The sequence below is a fragment of the Molossus molossus genome, unplaced genomic scaffold (genome assembly GCF_014108415.1).
Source record: "Molossus molossus isolate mMolMol1 unplaced genomic scaffold, mMolMol1.p scaffold_m16_p_6, whole genome shotgun sequence".
Taxonomy (NCBI): Eukaryota; Metazoa; Chordata; class Mammalia; order Chiroptera; family Molossidae; genus Molossus; species Molossus molossus.
The window spans coordinates 51,887,523-51,903,733 of NW_023425399.1; the positions used below are offsets into that span (position 1 = coordinate 51,887,523).

The 16,211-nt window shown below is 38.4% G+C and overlaps 1 protein-coding gene and 1 non-coding gene across 7 annotated transcripts in view; both read right to left on the reverse strand.

Moving 5' to 3' along the window:
- Window positions 1-16,211, reverse strand: part of NINL (ninein like) — a 205,085-nt gene that overhangs the window by 5,681 nt on the left and 183,193 nt on the right. For all 6 annotated transcript variants that reach the window (XM_036244012.1, XM_036244011.1, XM_036244009.1 and 3 more), the window contains one exon: window positions 3,225-3,383. In XM_036244012.1, the coding sequence (XP_036099905.1) occupies window positions 3,225-3,383 (159 nt within the window). The remainder of the gene's footprint in view (window positions 1-3,224; window positions 3,384-16,211) is intronic.
- LOC118619398 lies at window positions 5,764-5,870 on the reverse strand. The gene has a single exon (XR_004957179.1). It is a non-coding gene; the product is annotated as a U6 spliceosomal RNA (small nuclear RNA).

The window sequence follows — 16,211 nt, forward strand, 5'->3', positions numbered from 1 at the left end:
ACTGCCATCTTCAGTAGCCACCTCTTAGAATTCTGGTGCCTGACAGCGACCTTTTCTGCAGGGCTGCCACTATAGGCTCACATGGAAGGCCCTGCAGCCCTACTTTGCAACTATCTACATGGGCAATTAGTCCATAAGCATCCACAAGCTGAATTCTTTTCAGTTCACTGAAATAAGATGCAGATAAAGCTGGTTGAACTCCAGAGCACACAGGCTGCTCTTTCTGCCCCATTGAGAATTGGGTTCTGAGTCTTCCCCTCATTGACAGTTGGGGACTGTGCCATCCCACACTGAACCCTCCCCTTGAATCCAGGCTGGACCAAACGAATGTTGGATTTGGTCACCTTGTTTTTTAAAAACTACTGTGAATTCCCGTGGCCTCACCTGAGCTGCTTCCCTGCTAGTAAATGTCCAACATGCTTGGTTCTATGACCTCCTAGACCTTCCTCCTCAGAACCACCTATGGTGCACCAGTGATTACACTGACTCCCTCCCACGTATCTCCACACCCATCCTCACCACAGCATACCCAGAAATGCCTTAATTACTCTGGATGCCTCTACTTCCCTCCTCTGGACTTTCATCATTGTGGTCTTGGAGGGAACCTTCTAAATCCCAAAGAAGTGGAAACCAGCTCATGTTGCTGTGGGATTGTTTAAGGTACCTTCTGCCTGTAGTGCTGGCTGACTCAGCCTCAAAGGACTCAAACTGGCCAAGGCAATTTCTCAAGGGTCCTTTCAGACTTAAAAACAGAGAGGGGAACCCCCACGTACAGAGGTACCCCTGGGAATGTGCTTGTTTGCAGTGGGAAAGCTGATAGCTTATAGGATGCCAACAGCCCGCCAACAGCCCTGGAGGGTCCCATACCAGGCTGACCCCTGCATAGCCTTGGACATCTTGCCCTCTCACACCAGGCAACCACAGCCAGCCAAGTCCAGCTGTGGGGCCAAAAATCAATAGGGGGAAGCTGGTAAGAGGTTCAGAAGTGGGAGGCACTCAGGTAATACACTCAAGTGAGGTTGGTGCTGGGACTGAGGTCATGTGGGTTAAAGACCCCTTCCACACCATGCTTGGGGTGGCCACTCCCACAGCTCCTCTTTCCTTCCTACAGGCCCCTGGCCTTCCAATTGCACCCTACATCTGAGTCTGCACTGGGCTCTTAGTACTCAGGACACCTCTTACTGTTACACACCTGCCATTTTCTCATCCCTCTTGAGCACCTGGTTCTCCCAGGAAGAAATGGCTACCCACTCTGTGTCCCCGAACCTCACATTGTCAGGAAACCCTGAGGTTCCTGTTTGTCCACAGCTGCAAGCTCCCTGCCTCCCTGTCTTTTTGCACCTTGTGAGCCTGACAAGCGCTGGATAAATGCTGGAGCAGGAGATAGTGTGGGAACCAGCAAGTGTAACACACACACGTGCAATTTTAGGGTTTCACTGTGCATGTAAATATGTGTGAGATGAAGACATGGAGCCTTACTATTGGGGTCTTGACTGGCTGTCTTGGATCTGACACCTCCTCCCCTCCTCAGGGGTTACCCTGAAGTTCTCCCTGGCTCTTGGGTTCTATAAATGGCACCCCAAAGACATGCTTACGGGCATCCTTCTATCTGGAGTAAACTGAGGCACAGTTATTCACATGGCCTGCTCAAGGTCAACCCAACCATGGACTAGCCTTGACTTCAGTCCTGGGCCTGGTAAGTTCTTCACTAGCTGTGCAATCTCAGGACAGCCCGAAAACTTCTCTGGGATGGACTAGTGCCAGCAAGGCTGTCAGCACTCAACTGCATTGACTCTCTTTCCCAGATGGGACCCAGCGTCTCAGGCCATCACATACACCCACCTGGTTTTGACTTTCTTCAAGGGTCTTTCTCAGCCCTGGCCGGTTTGGCTCAGCGGTTAGAGCATCGGCCTGCGGTCCAGAGAGACCCGGGTTCGGTTCCCGCTAAGGGCACGTACCTTGGTTGAGGTTTGTCTCCAGCCCTGGTTGGGTCGTGCGGGTGGTAACCACTCGATGTGTCCCTTTCATGTCGATGTGTCTCTCTCTCTCTCTCCTACCCACTCTATCTGAACTAAATATGGAAAGATGTCCTCAGGTGAGGATAAAAAAAAAGGGTCTCAGTTGTGACCATGACAGTCTCAGGCTCTGACATTCCTGATTTATGTGTTCAAGTACAAGTTCCAGTTTTTTAATTTGGTCACCCTGTTCTTAAAAAAATTAATCTCACAAATATAAGAAATATCTTAGTGGTTTGATACATGTTTAATGCAGAAAATTATAGAAAAGCAAAAATTGCAAAATTTAAATCACCCATGATCCCAGCAGCCCAAGGACCACATCTGACATTGTGCTGTCATTCTTTAGCCCTTCCTCTACACATAGCATTTTTATTGATAAGACTGGTTCAGTGTGATATGCTGTGCTTTCCCCTTTATATCTTAATTATTTCCCCATGACATTAAATATTATTTGAAAACATAGTTTATAACAGCTATCCATAATTTACTGACTTATTCAGTAAATTGTTGATAGATTGAGTCAAGCAGATTCCAATTCTGACTTGCTATTACAAATACCACAGCAATGAAAATACTTCCAGCTAAGTCTTTCCACAGTATGCTGGTAAAATTCCCGTAAGTAGAATCATGAAGTCAGAGGATATTGACATTCTTGAGGCTCTTGATACATATTTTGCCAAACTGTCCTCCAGAAGGTTGTACCAATTTACTCCTTTACCATCAGAATGTAATTCCTTTCTGTCAACTTTTTTACACATTCGGGATTTGCAAAAGCTACTGAAGTCCATATATTTTCCAGGGCTTGCCTATTATGTTCTTTTTTTTTTTTTTTATCCTCACCTGAGGATATTTTTCCATTTTTTGTACAGATAGAGAGGGAGGGAGAGAGAGGAAGGGAGAGAGAGTGAGAAACATCGACGTGAAGGGACACATCGAGTGGCTGCCACCCGCACGACCAACCAGGGCCGGGGACAAACTGCAACCGAAGTACGTGCCCTTAGTGGGAACCGAACCCGGGTCTCTCCGGACCACAGGCCAACGCTCTAACCGCTGAGCCAAACCGGCCAGGCGCCTATTATGTTCTTTACTTCACCTCCAGGGCAGTGCCTACCTCTTGGCACTTTAGGTCTGCTCCTGATGTGTTTTAGGCTGCTTCTCTAATGTGCCTGCTCCTCTCTACCCCACTGCCCCTTGACCACTACTCACCTGCAACTCCCTGAAGTGTACAGCCTCCTCTAATCTGTGTGTTAACAACTGAATGGTGATGCAGTTTTTCTTAATTTGGGCCTGTTGGGTAGAGGCCTCCTCTCCCAGCTGAAGGACCCTGTGGTTGAGCTGAAACAATTCATACTTGCATTTCTGACTCTACAGCAAAAGGGTTGAAACAAGAAAAAGTTATTTTTTTAAACCAGCAGCTCAATTCAGATCATTTCAGTGGTTCTCAACCAGGGATCATTTTTGTTTCCCAGAGGACATTTACAATGCTTTGAGACATTTTTGGAAACCACAGCTGGGAAAGGGGGTGCTGCTACTGACAGCTGGTGGGTTGAGGTACTCAGCACCCTCCAATGCAGACAATATCTAACCCAAATGGCAATAGTGCAAGCATAGGAAATCCTGCTCTACCTCTAGAAAAAAGGAGATATATCTGGACCACCAGAGGAGGTTATATGCCTGAAGATCCAAACCACTGTTGTTTTTCCTTCTCTTCCACGGTTATTTCTAATATTATTTTAAGCAATTTGAAAGAAAACTCCCTTAACTTGAGATATATATAAATCTCTTCAAAATCTCCTCTGATCTGTGTCATTAAATACATAAATGTAGCTTTTAGTAGGGTATAGTTGATTAAATTGTATATTTTGATTTTTCTAAATAACCACCACCCAGCAGATAGTGTATGCTAAACAAATACTCATTGAGTGGATGAGCAAATGCACTATGAGTTGAAACAGCAACTAGGAAGTTGGCCTTACAGTCTTTCACAATGGAAGTAGTTATTGCTAACTACTTTTCATGCATATCTTCTTATAAGAGACATTTTTGCTTATTTGCTTTTTCCCACAATAGTCAATTCTTGAGGCCCTGTGTCAGGAGCAATCCAGTGTTTTCAGAGCGGCATCCTCTGACCCAGTTTCAGCACTCTTGGCAATGCACAGACCTCTCTTTCCCCAATTTGATAAGCACATAATCAAACCTAGCAGTTGTTGAAACTTAAGATTATTAAAGCATAGTGATCCTACACATTTCTCTTTTGACAATTTCTCATTTTCTTCTCTGTATATTGACTGTCACCTCTCCTTTCTTTAGAAACTCAGACCTTAGGATAAACAGGTGTTTCCACATCACAATTTTATGGTGGTTACATGTGATATAAAGCTCTCTTGTGTTTATAACATTTTACTGGAAAAATTAAGTTGTTTTTTTTTTTTTTTCAATTACAGCTTACATTCAATATTTGTATATCATTTATACAGCACAGTGAATAGATGATGATATATTTTACAAGGTATTGTCCCTGATACTTCCAGTACTCACCTGACACCATACGTAGTTATTATATTATTGACTACATTTCCTACACTGTAATTTATATCCCCATGACTATTTTCTAACTATTAATTTTTAATTAATTCCTTCACCTTTTTCACCTGGTCCCCAATTCCCCTCCCTTCTGGTGCCATAGTCTGTTCTCTGTGTCTATGGCTCTTTTTTTTTTTTATTCTCACCTGAGGACACTTTTTCCATTTTTCATTCAGATACAGTGGGAGGGAGAAGAGAGAAAGAGAAACATCAACGTGAAAGGGACACATCTTTCGAGTGGTTGCCACCCACACAACCCAACCAGGTCCAGGGACAAACTGCAACCGAGATACATGCCCTTAGTGCGAACTGAACCCGGGTCTCTCTGGACCGCAGGCTGATGCTTTAACCGCTGAGCCAAACCAGCCAGGGATGTTTGTCTTTTGTTTTTTCATTTATATTGTTCTTTAGATTCTGCATATAAATGAAATATGATATTTGTCTTTCTCTGACTTATTTCACTTAGCATAATACCCTCTAGTTTTAGCCATCCTATTGCAAATTGTAAGATTTAATTTTTTTAAGGCTGAGTAATATTCCATTGTATATATGTAGATGATAGGCACATGCGTTGCTTCCATATCTTTGCTAGTATAAATAATGCTGTAGCTGACCAGTTTGGCTGAGTAGTTAACACATTGGCTCATGGACCAAAGGGTCTAGTATTCAATTCTGGGCAATGCACGTACCTGGGTTGCAGGTTCAATCTCTGGCCTTGGTCCAGGTCATGCGGGAGGCAACCGATTGATGTGTTTCTCCCTCATCGATGTTTTTTTTTTCTCTTTCTCTCCTTTCCTTTCTCTCAAATCAATAAAAACATAAATAAATAAAAACATTTCAATAATGCTGCAATGAATGTAAGGGTGTATATGTTCTTTCAAATTAGTGTTTTGGGGTTCTTTAAATATACACCCAGGAATGAAATCGCTGGGTCATAAAGCAGTTCCATTTTTAATTTTTTGAGTACCCTCCATACTGTTTTGACATTCTGCATCATCACAAGAGTGCATGAGGGTTCCCCTTTCTCCACCTCCTCACCAACACATGTTGTTTGTTGATTCATTTATGATAGACATTCTGACAGGTATGAGGTGATATTTCATTGGGGTTTCAATTTGTATTTCTCTGAAAATTACTGACCTAGGGTATCTTTTTTTTTTTTTTTAATATGGAATGCTTCATGATTTTGCATGCCATCCCTGTAAAGGGGCCATGCTAATCTTCTCTGTATCGTTCCAATTTTAGTATATGTGCTGCCGAAGCGAGCACTAGAGTGTCTTTTCATATGTCTATTGGCCATCTGTATTTACTCTTGGAAAAGTGTCTATTCAAGTTCTCAGCTCACTTTTAAATGCAACTGTGTGTGTGTGTGTTGATTGTATAACTTCTTATCACATGTATCATTGGAAAAATTGTTCTCATTCAGGAGGTTGTCTTTTCATCTTGTTGATGGTTTCCTTTGCTATGGAAAAAACTTTAAATTCAATATAGTCCCATTTGTTTATTTTCTTTTGTTTCCCTTGCCCACGGAGACATATCAGAAAAATAGTTAAGAGAAATGTCAGAGATTTTACTATCTATGTTTTCTTCAAGAAGTATTTTAGTTTTGAGTTTTACATTTAAGCCTATAATCCATTCTGAGTTCATTCTTGCATATGTTGTTAGAACATGGTCTAGTTTCATTTTCCTTTGCCTGTATGTGCCCAATTTTCAGAACACCATTAATTGAATAGATTGCCTTTATCCCACTATACATTCTTGCCTCCTTTATCAAATATTAGTTGACCATATAGATATACGTTTATTTCTGGGCTCTCTATTCTGTTTCATTGATCTACATATCTACTTTTATGCTAGTACCATGCTGTTTTGATTACTGTGACGATGTAGTATAATTTGATATCAGGTAGCGTGACATCTCCAACTTTGGTCTTCTTTCTCAAGATTGCTGTGACTATTCAGAGTCTTTTGTGGTTCCATATATATTTTTTGATTATTTGTTCTATTTCTGTGAAATATGCCATTGTTAGTTTAATAGGAATTGCACTGAATCTACAGATTGCTTTGGGTATTGTGGACATTTTAATGATGTTAACTTTTCCTATCGATGAGCATGGTATATGCTTCCATTTATTTGTATCTTTCTCCATTTCTTTCTTCAGTGTCTTACAAATTTGCAAGCACAGTTCTTTTACCTACTTGGTTAACTATTCATAGGTATTTTTTCTTCATGCAATAATAAATGACACTGTTTTCTTAGTTTTCCTTTCTGATGTTTCATTATTGGTGTATAAAAAAGAAACAGATTTCTGAATATTTATTTTGTATTCTGCTAATTTATTGAATTCATTGATCTGTTCTAGTAGTTTTTTGTGTGGAATCTTTAGGATTCTCTACATACAGTATAGCTTGTAATTTGAAAATAATGAGTTTTACTGCTTACAATCTGGGTGACTTATTTCTTTGGTTTGTTTGTTTTTTAATTACTGTAGCTAGGACTTCCAATACTATCTTGAATAAGAGAGGTGAAAGTGGACATCCCTGTCTTGTTCCTGATCTGAAGGGAAACACTTTTACTTTTTCTCCTTAGAGTATGATGTTATCTGTGGGTTTGTCACATATGGCATTTATTATGTTGAAGTAGCTTCACATTATTTCCAATTTCAGGGAAGTTTTTTATTATAAATGGGTGCTTGTTTTTGTCAAATAAATTTTCTGAATCTATTGATATGATTATATGATTTTAAAAATGTTTTTGTTGATTTTAGAGAGAGAGAGGAAGGGAGAGAGAAACAGTGATGTGAGAGAGAAACACTGGTCGGCTGCCTTCTGCATGTTCCCCACTGGGGATTGAGCTCGCAAGCGGAGCATGAACCCTGACTGGGAATCAAACCAAGACCTCTCAGTCCATGGGATGAGGATCCAATGACCCATACTGGCTGGGCATGATCATATGATTTTTATCATTCATTTGGTGTATGTGGTATTTCATGTTAATTGATTTGCAGATACGGTACCAACCTTGCATCTCAGGTATAAATCCCACTTGATTATAGTGTATATAATCTTTTAAATATACTGTTGAATTCAGTTTGCTAATATTTTGTTGAGGATATTTGTATCTATGTTCATCAAGGATATTGGCCTATAATTTTCTTTCTTTGAAGTGTCTTTATCTTGAATTATTTTGAATAGTTTCAGAAGTATAGGTGTTAGTTCTTCTTGGAATTTTTGTTCTTTTTGGAAAATTCACCTGTAAAGCCATCTGGTTCAGAATTTTTATTTTTGGAGAGTTTTTACTGCTGCTTTGATTTCATTAGTTGTAATTGGTGTGATCAGATATTCTGTTTCATCTTGATGCAGTTTTTATATAATTGTATATTTCTAAGAATTTATGCATTTCTCCCAGATTGACCAATTTTTTGGCACATAATTAATTGTTCATAATATTTTCTTAGAATCTTTTGTATTTCTGTGTTGTTAGTTGTACTCCTCCTCTTTCATTTCTGATTTTATTTAGTGAGTCCTCTCCCTTTTTCTCTTGATGAGTGTGGTTTAAGGTTCATCAATCTGGTTTATCTTCTGAAGAACCAGCTCAGCTCTTGGTTTCATTGATTTTTTGTTTGTTTGTTTATTTTTTAGACTTTAATTCTTTTATTTCAGCTCTGATCTTTATTATTTATTCTGTCTGCTCACCTTAGGCTTCGCTTGTTCTTTTTCTAGTTCTTTTAGATGTAAGGTTAAATTGTAATTTTAATATTTTTATTCCGTCTTGAGGTAGCCTGTAATGCTATGAATTTCCCTCTTAGTATTGTTTTCATTGTGTCCCATAGATTTTGTGTTTTAATTTTCATTTGCCTCACCCAACTGGTGTGACTCAGTGGTTGAGCGTCAACCCATGCACCAAGAGGTCACTGGTTCGATTCCCAGTCAGGGCACATGCCTAGGTTGTGGGCTAAATCCCCAGTGGGGGATTATGCAGGAGGTGGCCAATTGATGTTCTCTTTCATTGATGTTTCTCTCTCTCTCTCTCCCTCTCCCTTCTTCTCTCTCTAAAATCAATAAAGAAAAAAAACTTAATTTTTAATTAATTCCTTCTAGATAACTTTTAATTTCATCCTTGATCTCATTAAACCATTCATCATTTAGTAACAAGTTATTGAGCCTCCATGTTTTTGTGTGTTTTTCTTTTTTTTTTCCTTGTAAATGATTTCTAGCTTCAAACCATTGTGGTTGAAAAAGTTTATATGATTTCAGTCTTCTTAAATTTATTGAGAATTGTTTTGTGGCCTAGCATGTGGTTTATCCTAGAAAATATTCCTGTGCACTTGAAAAATATATATATACTTCTGCTTTGGCGTGAAATCCTCAAAAATATCAATGAAATCCATCTGGTCTAGTGTGTCATTTAAGGCCTCGGTTTCCTTGTTGATTTTCTGTCTGAAAGATCTATCCATTGATATCAATGGGGTGATAAGATCCCCTACTATGGCCCAGCCAGTGTTTGAGCATCAACTCACGCACCAAGAGGTTGCCAGTTTGATTTGGTCAAGGCACATGACCAGGTTGTGTGCCCAGTCCCCAGTGTGGGGCTTGCAGAAGGCGGCCAATCGATGTTCTCTCTCATTGATGTTTTTGTCTCTCTCTTACTCTCCCCCTCTCTCTCTCTCAAATCAATAAAAAAAAAAAATATTAAAAAAAATCCCCTACTATGACAGTATAACTGTCAATCTCTCCTATTACATCCACCAAGATTTGCCTTATATATTTAGGTGCTCCTATATTGGGTGCATACATTTTTACAAGGGGTATATCCTCTTGTTGGACTAATCCCTTTATAATTATGTAATGTCCTTCTTTGTGTCTTATTATACCAGTTTTAAAGTCTATTTTGTCTGATATAAGTATTGCTACCCCAGCTTTTTTGTTTCTTTGTTTCCATTTGCATAAAATATATTTTGCCATCCCTTTACCTGCAGTCTCTGTGTATCTTTTGTTCTAAGGTGGTTTTCTTGAAGACAGCATATATTTGAGTCTTGATTTCTTATTCATTCAGCTACCCAATGTCTTTTTATTGGAGCATTTAATCCATTTACATTTAAAGTAACTAGTTTTTTTTTTAAATTTTAATTTTATTTTTGTTACAGATGTTTCTTGTTTTCTACCCCATTGACACTCTCCTCCCCATCCCCCCCCCCCCACCCCGTCCCTAGCTTTGTTGTCCAGGTCCATTGGTTATGCATACATGCATGTAAGTTCTGTGGTTTATCCTTTCACTCCCCCAACCACACCCTCATGGAGGGTTGTCAGTCTGTACCCTACTTCCATGTTTCTGGGTCTACCCTATTCCTCAGGCTGTTATGTTCATTATATTCCATAAATAAGTGAGATCATGTGGTATTTGTCTTTTTCTACTTGGCTTGTTTCACTTAGAATAATACTCTCCAGGTCCCTCTATGTCGTATCAAAGGATAAGTGATCTTTCTTACAGCTGCACAGTACTCCATTGTGTATATCTACCACTGCTTTTGTATCCATTCATCTACTGTTGGACATTTGGGCTGTTTCCAGATCTTAGCTATTGTAAATAGTGCGCTACAAACATAGGAGTACATATATTCTTTCTGATTGGTGTTTCAGGCTTCTTAGGGTATATTCCTAGAAGTGGGATTAATGGGTTAAATGGAAGTTCAATTTTTAATGTTTTGTGGTAACACCATATTGTTTTCAATAGTGGCTGCACCTGTCTGTATTCCTACCAGCAGTGTACTAGAGGCCCATTTTCTCCACACCCTCAACACTTGTTGTTTGATGATTTGTTGATGGCGGCCATTCTGACAGGTGTGAGGTGATACTTCATTGTTTTAATTTTCCATCTCTCTGATGATTAGTGATGTTGAGAATTTCTTCATATGTCTCTTGGCCATTTGTATGTCCTGTTTGGAGAGGTGTCTATTTAGTTCCTCTGCCCATGTTTTAATTGGGTTCTTTGTCTTCCTTTTGTTGAGTTGTATGAGCACTCTATACATATTGGAAAGTAATCCCTTATCTGATATATCATTGGCAATTATGTTCTCCCATAAAGTGGGTTGCCTCTCCATTTGGATGATTATATCTTTTGCTGTGCAGAAGCTTTTGAGTTTGATATAGTCCCATGTGTTCATTTTTTCCTTTGTTTCTGTTGCCTTTGATGATGTATCAGTGAAAATTCTGCTGCATATGATGTCTGAAATTTTATTGCCTAAATTTTCTTCTAGGATTTCTACGGATTCATGACTCACATTTAAGTCTTTTATCCATTTTAATTTTATTGTTGTGTAGGGTGTAAGTTGATGGTCTAGTTTCATTTTTTTGGTATGTAGCTGTCCAATTTTCCCAACACCATTTATTAAAGAGGCTGTTTTTACTCCACTGTATGCTCCTGCCACCTATGTCAAGTATTAATTGAGTATATTGTCTTAGGTCCATTTCTGGGTTCTTTGTTCTGTTCCACTCGTCTATATGCTTGTTCTCGTGCCAGTACCATGCTGTTTTGATTACCGTGGCTTTGTAGTATAACCTGAAATCTGGTAATGTGATCCCTCCTACTTTGTTCTTCTTTTTCTTTTTTTTTTTATCCTTACCCGAGGACATTTTTCCATTTTTTGGACAGATAGAGTGGGAGGGAGAGAGAGGAAGAGAGAGATAGAAACACTGACATGAAAGGGACACATCGAGTGGCTGCCACCCGCACGACCAACCAGGGCCGGGGACAAACTGCAACCGAGGTACGTGCCCTTAGCGGGAACCGAACCCGGGTCTCTCTGGACCGCAGGCCGACACTCTAACCGCTGAGCCAAACCAGCCAGGGCTTGCTCTTCTTTTTCAAGATTGCTGTGGCTATTCGAGGTCTTTCTTGGTTTCATATGAACTTTTGAAGTATTTATTCTAGTTCTGTGAAATATGTTGTTAGTATTTTGATGGGTATTGCATTGAATCTATAGATTGCTTTGGGTAGTATAGACATTTTAATGATGTTAATTCATCCAATCCATAAACAATGTATGTGCCTCCACTTTTTTATATCTCCTCTATTTCTTTTTTCTATGTCCTGTAGTTTTCTGCAAATAGGTCCTTTACTTCTTTGGTTAAGTTTATTCCTAGGTATCTTAATTTTTTTCCACAATGGTAAATGGGATTGTTTTTTCAGTTTCTCTTTCTCTGAGTTGATCATTGGTGTATAAGAATGCCGTTGATTTCATGATGTTAATTTTATATCCTGTTACTTTGCCAAATTCATTTATTAAGTATAGTAGATTTTTTATGGAGTCTCTAAGGTTTTCTATGTATAATATCAACTCATCTAAAAATAATGACAGTTTCACTTCCTCTTTTTCAATTTGGATCTCCGTTATTTTTTCTTCATGTCTGACTGCTGTGGCTAAGACTTCCAGTACTATGTTAAATAAGAGTGGTAAAAGTGGGCATCCCTTTCTTGTTCCTGTTCTTAAGGGAAATGTTTTTAGTTTCTGCCCATTGAGTATGATGTTGGCTGTAAGCCTTTCACATATGGCCTTTATTATGTCAAGATATGATCCCTCTATTCCCACATTGCTGAGCATTTTTATCAGAAATGGATGCTGGATTTTGTCAAATGCTTTGTCAGCATCTATTGATAAGATCATGTGGTTTTTATTTTTCATTTTGTTTATGTGGTGTATCACATTTATTGATTTGCGAATATTGTACCAGCCTTGCATCCCTGGGATGAATCCCACTTGATCATGGGGAATAATTTTTTTGATGTATTGCTAGATCCGATTTGGTAGTATTTTGTTCAGGATTTTGGTGAATATGTTCATCAGGGATATTGGCCTGTAGTTTTCTTTTTTGGTAGTGTCTTTTTCTGGTTTTGGAATTAGAATTATCCTGGCCTCATAAAACGAGTTTGGAAGGCTTCTTTCGTCTTGAACTTTTTAAAATAGTTTGAGGAGAATGGGTATTAGTTCTTTTTTGAATGTTTGGTAAAACTCCCCTGTGAAGCCATCTGAGCCTGGGCTTTTGTTTGCTGGGAAAGTCTTGATTACATCTTCAATTTCCTTAGTTGTTATTGGTCTGTTCAAGTTTTCTATCTCTTCCCGATCCAGTTTTGGTAGACTGTGTGTTTCTAGAAATTTGTCCATTTCGCTTAGATTGTTGAATTTGTTGCCATATAATTGTTCTTAGTAGCTGTTAATGATCTTTTGTATTTCTGTGTTATTAGTTGTTACTTCTCTTCTTTCATTTCTGAATTTGTGTATTTGGTTCTCTCTCTTTGTTTCTTGGTGAGTCTAGCTGGGGGTCCATCAATCTTGTTTATCTTTTCAAAACACCAGCTCTTTGTTTTATTGATCCTTTGAATTGTTTTTTTGGTTTCTATGTCATTTATTTCTGCTCTGATCTTTACTATTTCCTTCCTTCTACTTGCTCTGGGGTTTTTTTTTGTTTGCTCTTTAATTCTTTAAGTTGTAAGGTGAGGCAGTCAATTAGAAATTTTTCTTGTATCTTGAGGTAGGCCTGCAGTGTTATGAATTTTTCTCTCAGAACTGCTTTTGCTGCATGCCATAGATTTTGTGTAGTTGTGTGTTCATTTCCATTGGTTCCCAGGAAGTTTTTAATTTCTTCCTTGATCTCCTCGGTAACCCATTCATTGTTTAATAACATGCTCTTTAGCTTCCATGTGTTCAAATGTGTGCATATTTGTGTTGAAATTGATTTCTAGTTTCATGCCATTGTGACCTGAGAAGATGCTTGATATAATTTCAATCTTCTTGAACTTGTAGAGATTTAGTCTGTGTGCTATCATTTGGTCTATCTTTGAGTATGTCCCATGTGCACTTGAGAAGAATGTGAATTCTGTAGTTTTGGGGGTGTAATTTTCTGTAGATATCTATTAAATCCAGTTGGTCTAATGCTTCATGTAGAGTCTGTTTCTTTGTTAATTTTTTTGTCTTGAGGATCTATCCAGTGGTGTCATTGGGGTGTTGAAGTCCCCTGCTATGATTGTATTGGTGTCGATTTCTCCTTTGAAATCCTCCGGAAGATTTTTAATATATTTTGGTGCTCCTCTATTGGGCACATATATGTTTATCAAGGTTATATCTTCCTGTTGGATAGATCCTTTCAATATTATGCAGTAGCCTTCTTTGTCTCTGGTTATGGTCTTCATTTTGAAATCTATTTTATCAGATATGAGTATTGCCACCCCTGCTTTTATTCCTTATCATTTACTTGGAAGATTTTTTTTTTACATCCCTTCACTTTCAACCTATGTGAGTGTTTTGTTTTGAGGTAGGTTTCTTTTAAACAACTATTTATGAGTCATGCTTTTTTATCCAATCAACTACTGCTGTGTCTTTTGATCCACGCATTTAATCCATTTAAAGTTATTGATATGTACCTATTTATGCCATTTTTAAAATTGTGGTTATATTTTTCTAGCTATTTTTTATGCTAATTAGTTTTTTTTGTTTGTTTGTTTTTTGTTTTGTTTTTTTTTGTTGTTAACATTATTTGCAGTGCTGGTTTGGTTCTAATATATTCCTTTAGCCTTATTTTGTCTGGGAAGCTCTTTATTTCTTCTTCCATTTTAAATGATAGCCTTGCTAGATAGAGTAGTCTTGGATTCAGATCCTTGTTTTTCATTACCTTGATATTTCATGTCATTCTCTTCTGGACTGTAATGTTTCTTTTGAGAAGTCAGCCGATAGCCCTATGGGTGTTTCTTTACAGGTAACTTGTTGTTATTTTTTGTTGCCTTTAGAATTCTCTCATTGTCTTTAATTTCTGGCATTTTAATTATTATTTGTCTTGTGGGCCTGTTTGGGTTCTTCTTACTTGGTGCACTCTGTGCTTTTTGAACTTGAATGCATTTTTCCTTCACCAATTTAGGGAAGTTTTCTGTCATGATTTCTTCAAATATATTCTCTAACCCTTACTCCTTTTCTTCTTCTTTTGGGACCCCTATAATGCGAATGCTGTTATGTTTTCAATTGTCCCATTGTTCTCTTAAACTGTCTTCCTGTTTTTAATTGTTTTTTTTCTTTTGGTTTTCTGATTGGTTAATTTTTTTCTACCCTGTCTTTTAATTCACTGATGCAGTCCTCAGCTTCCTCTACTCTGCTGGTTATTCCTTCCAATGTGTTCTTTATTTCCCCTATGTCATTCTTCATTTCCATTTCGTTGGTTTTCCTTTTTTTAATCCTCACTCGAGAACATTTTTTTTTTTCATTTTATCTTGAGATATAGAGTGGGAGGAAGAGAAGGAGGAAGAGAGAGAGAAACATCAATGTGAGAGAGACACATTGACTGGTTGCCACCCTCACGACTCTGACCAGGGCTGGGGACAAACTGCAACAGAGATACATGCCCTTAGCGGAAACCAAACGCAGGTCTATCCCAAGGGTTTATCCCCAGGGCACTGCTCACAGCTAAGGCCACTGCTGTCTGTGGTCTCCCAGTCCCTTTCTTGCACCTCTGCAATCCTACCAGGATCGAGTCTGTGTTCCTGGTTATATGATCCTTGCAAGCTGATTTTCTGTTGCTTTTTTCCCATTGATTTGTCTGTGATTTAGTTGTAATTCCAGTTTGGTCCTGAGAGATGGTCTGTGTAGCTTCCATTCACTCTTCCGCCATTTTGGAATTCTCCTAAAGTAACTATTGACACGTATGTATTTATCACCATTTCATTTTTATAACTATATCCCTCTTTACTGTTTTTTTTTTTTTTTTTTTTAATTCTTGTTAAAGAAATCCCTTGAACATTTCTTATAATACTAGGTTGGTAGCAACAAACTCCTTTAGTTTGTTTTTTCCACAGGGAAGTTTTTTTATTTCTTCTTTAATTTTAAATGGTAGCATTGTTGGGTAGTCTTAGTTGTAGGTCCTTGCTTTTCATCACTTTGAATATTTTGTGCCAGTCCCTTCTGGCCTAAGTTTTTGTTGAGAAATCATCTGACAGTCTTATGGGTGCTCCCTTGTAGGTCACTAACTGTCCTTCTTTTGCTGCTTTTAAGATTCTCTGTTTTTAACCTTTGGCATTTTAATTATGTCTTGGTATAAGCCTCTTCAGGTTCATCTTGCCTGGGTACTCTTTGCACCTCATGGATTTGTGTATTTTTCCTTCATCAGGTTAAGAAAGTTTTCAGTCATTATTTTTTCAAATAGGTTCTCAATCCCCTGCCTTCTCTCTTCTTCTTCTGGTATCTCCATGATGCAGATGTTGTTACCCTTGAGGTTGGCCCAGAGGTCTCTTAAGGTATCCTAATTTTTTTAAATTGCTTTTTTCTTTTTCCTTTTTGATGGGGTGTTTTCTGCCACCCTGCCGTGTAGATCATTTATTCGATACTCTGTTTCATGTAATCTGCCGTTGATTCCTTCTAGTGTATTCTTCATTTCTGACTTGTTCTTTATTTATGGGTTCTATGTCCTTTTATATGCTTGTTATCTGTATGTTGAAGTTCTCACTAAGTTCCTTGAGCATCTTTATAACCATTGGTTTGAATTCTGTACCTGGGTTGTTTGACTCCATTTCACTTAGTTCTTTATCTGGGAATTTCTCAAGTTCTTTCATTTGGAGCATGAATCCTTGTC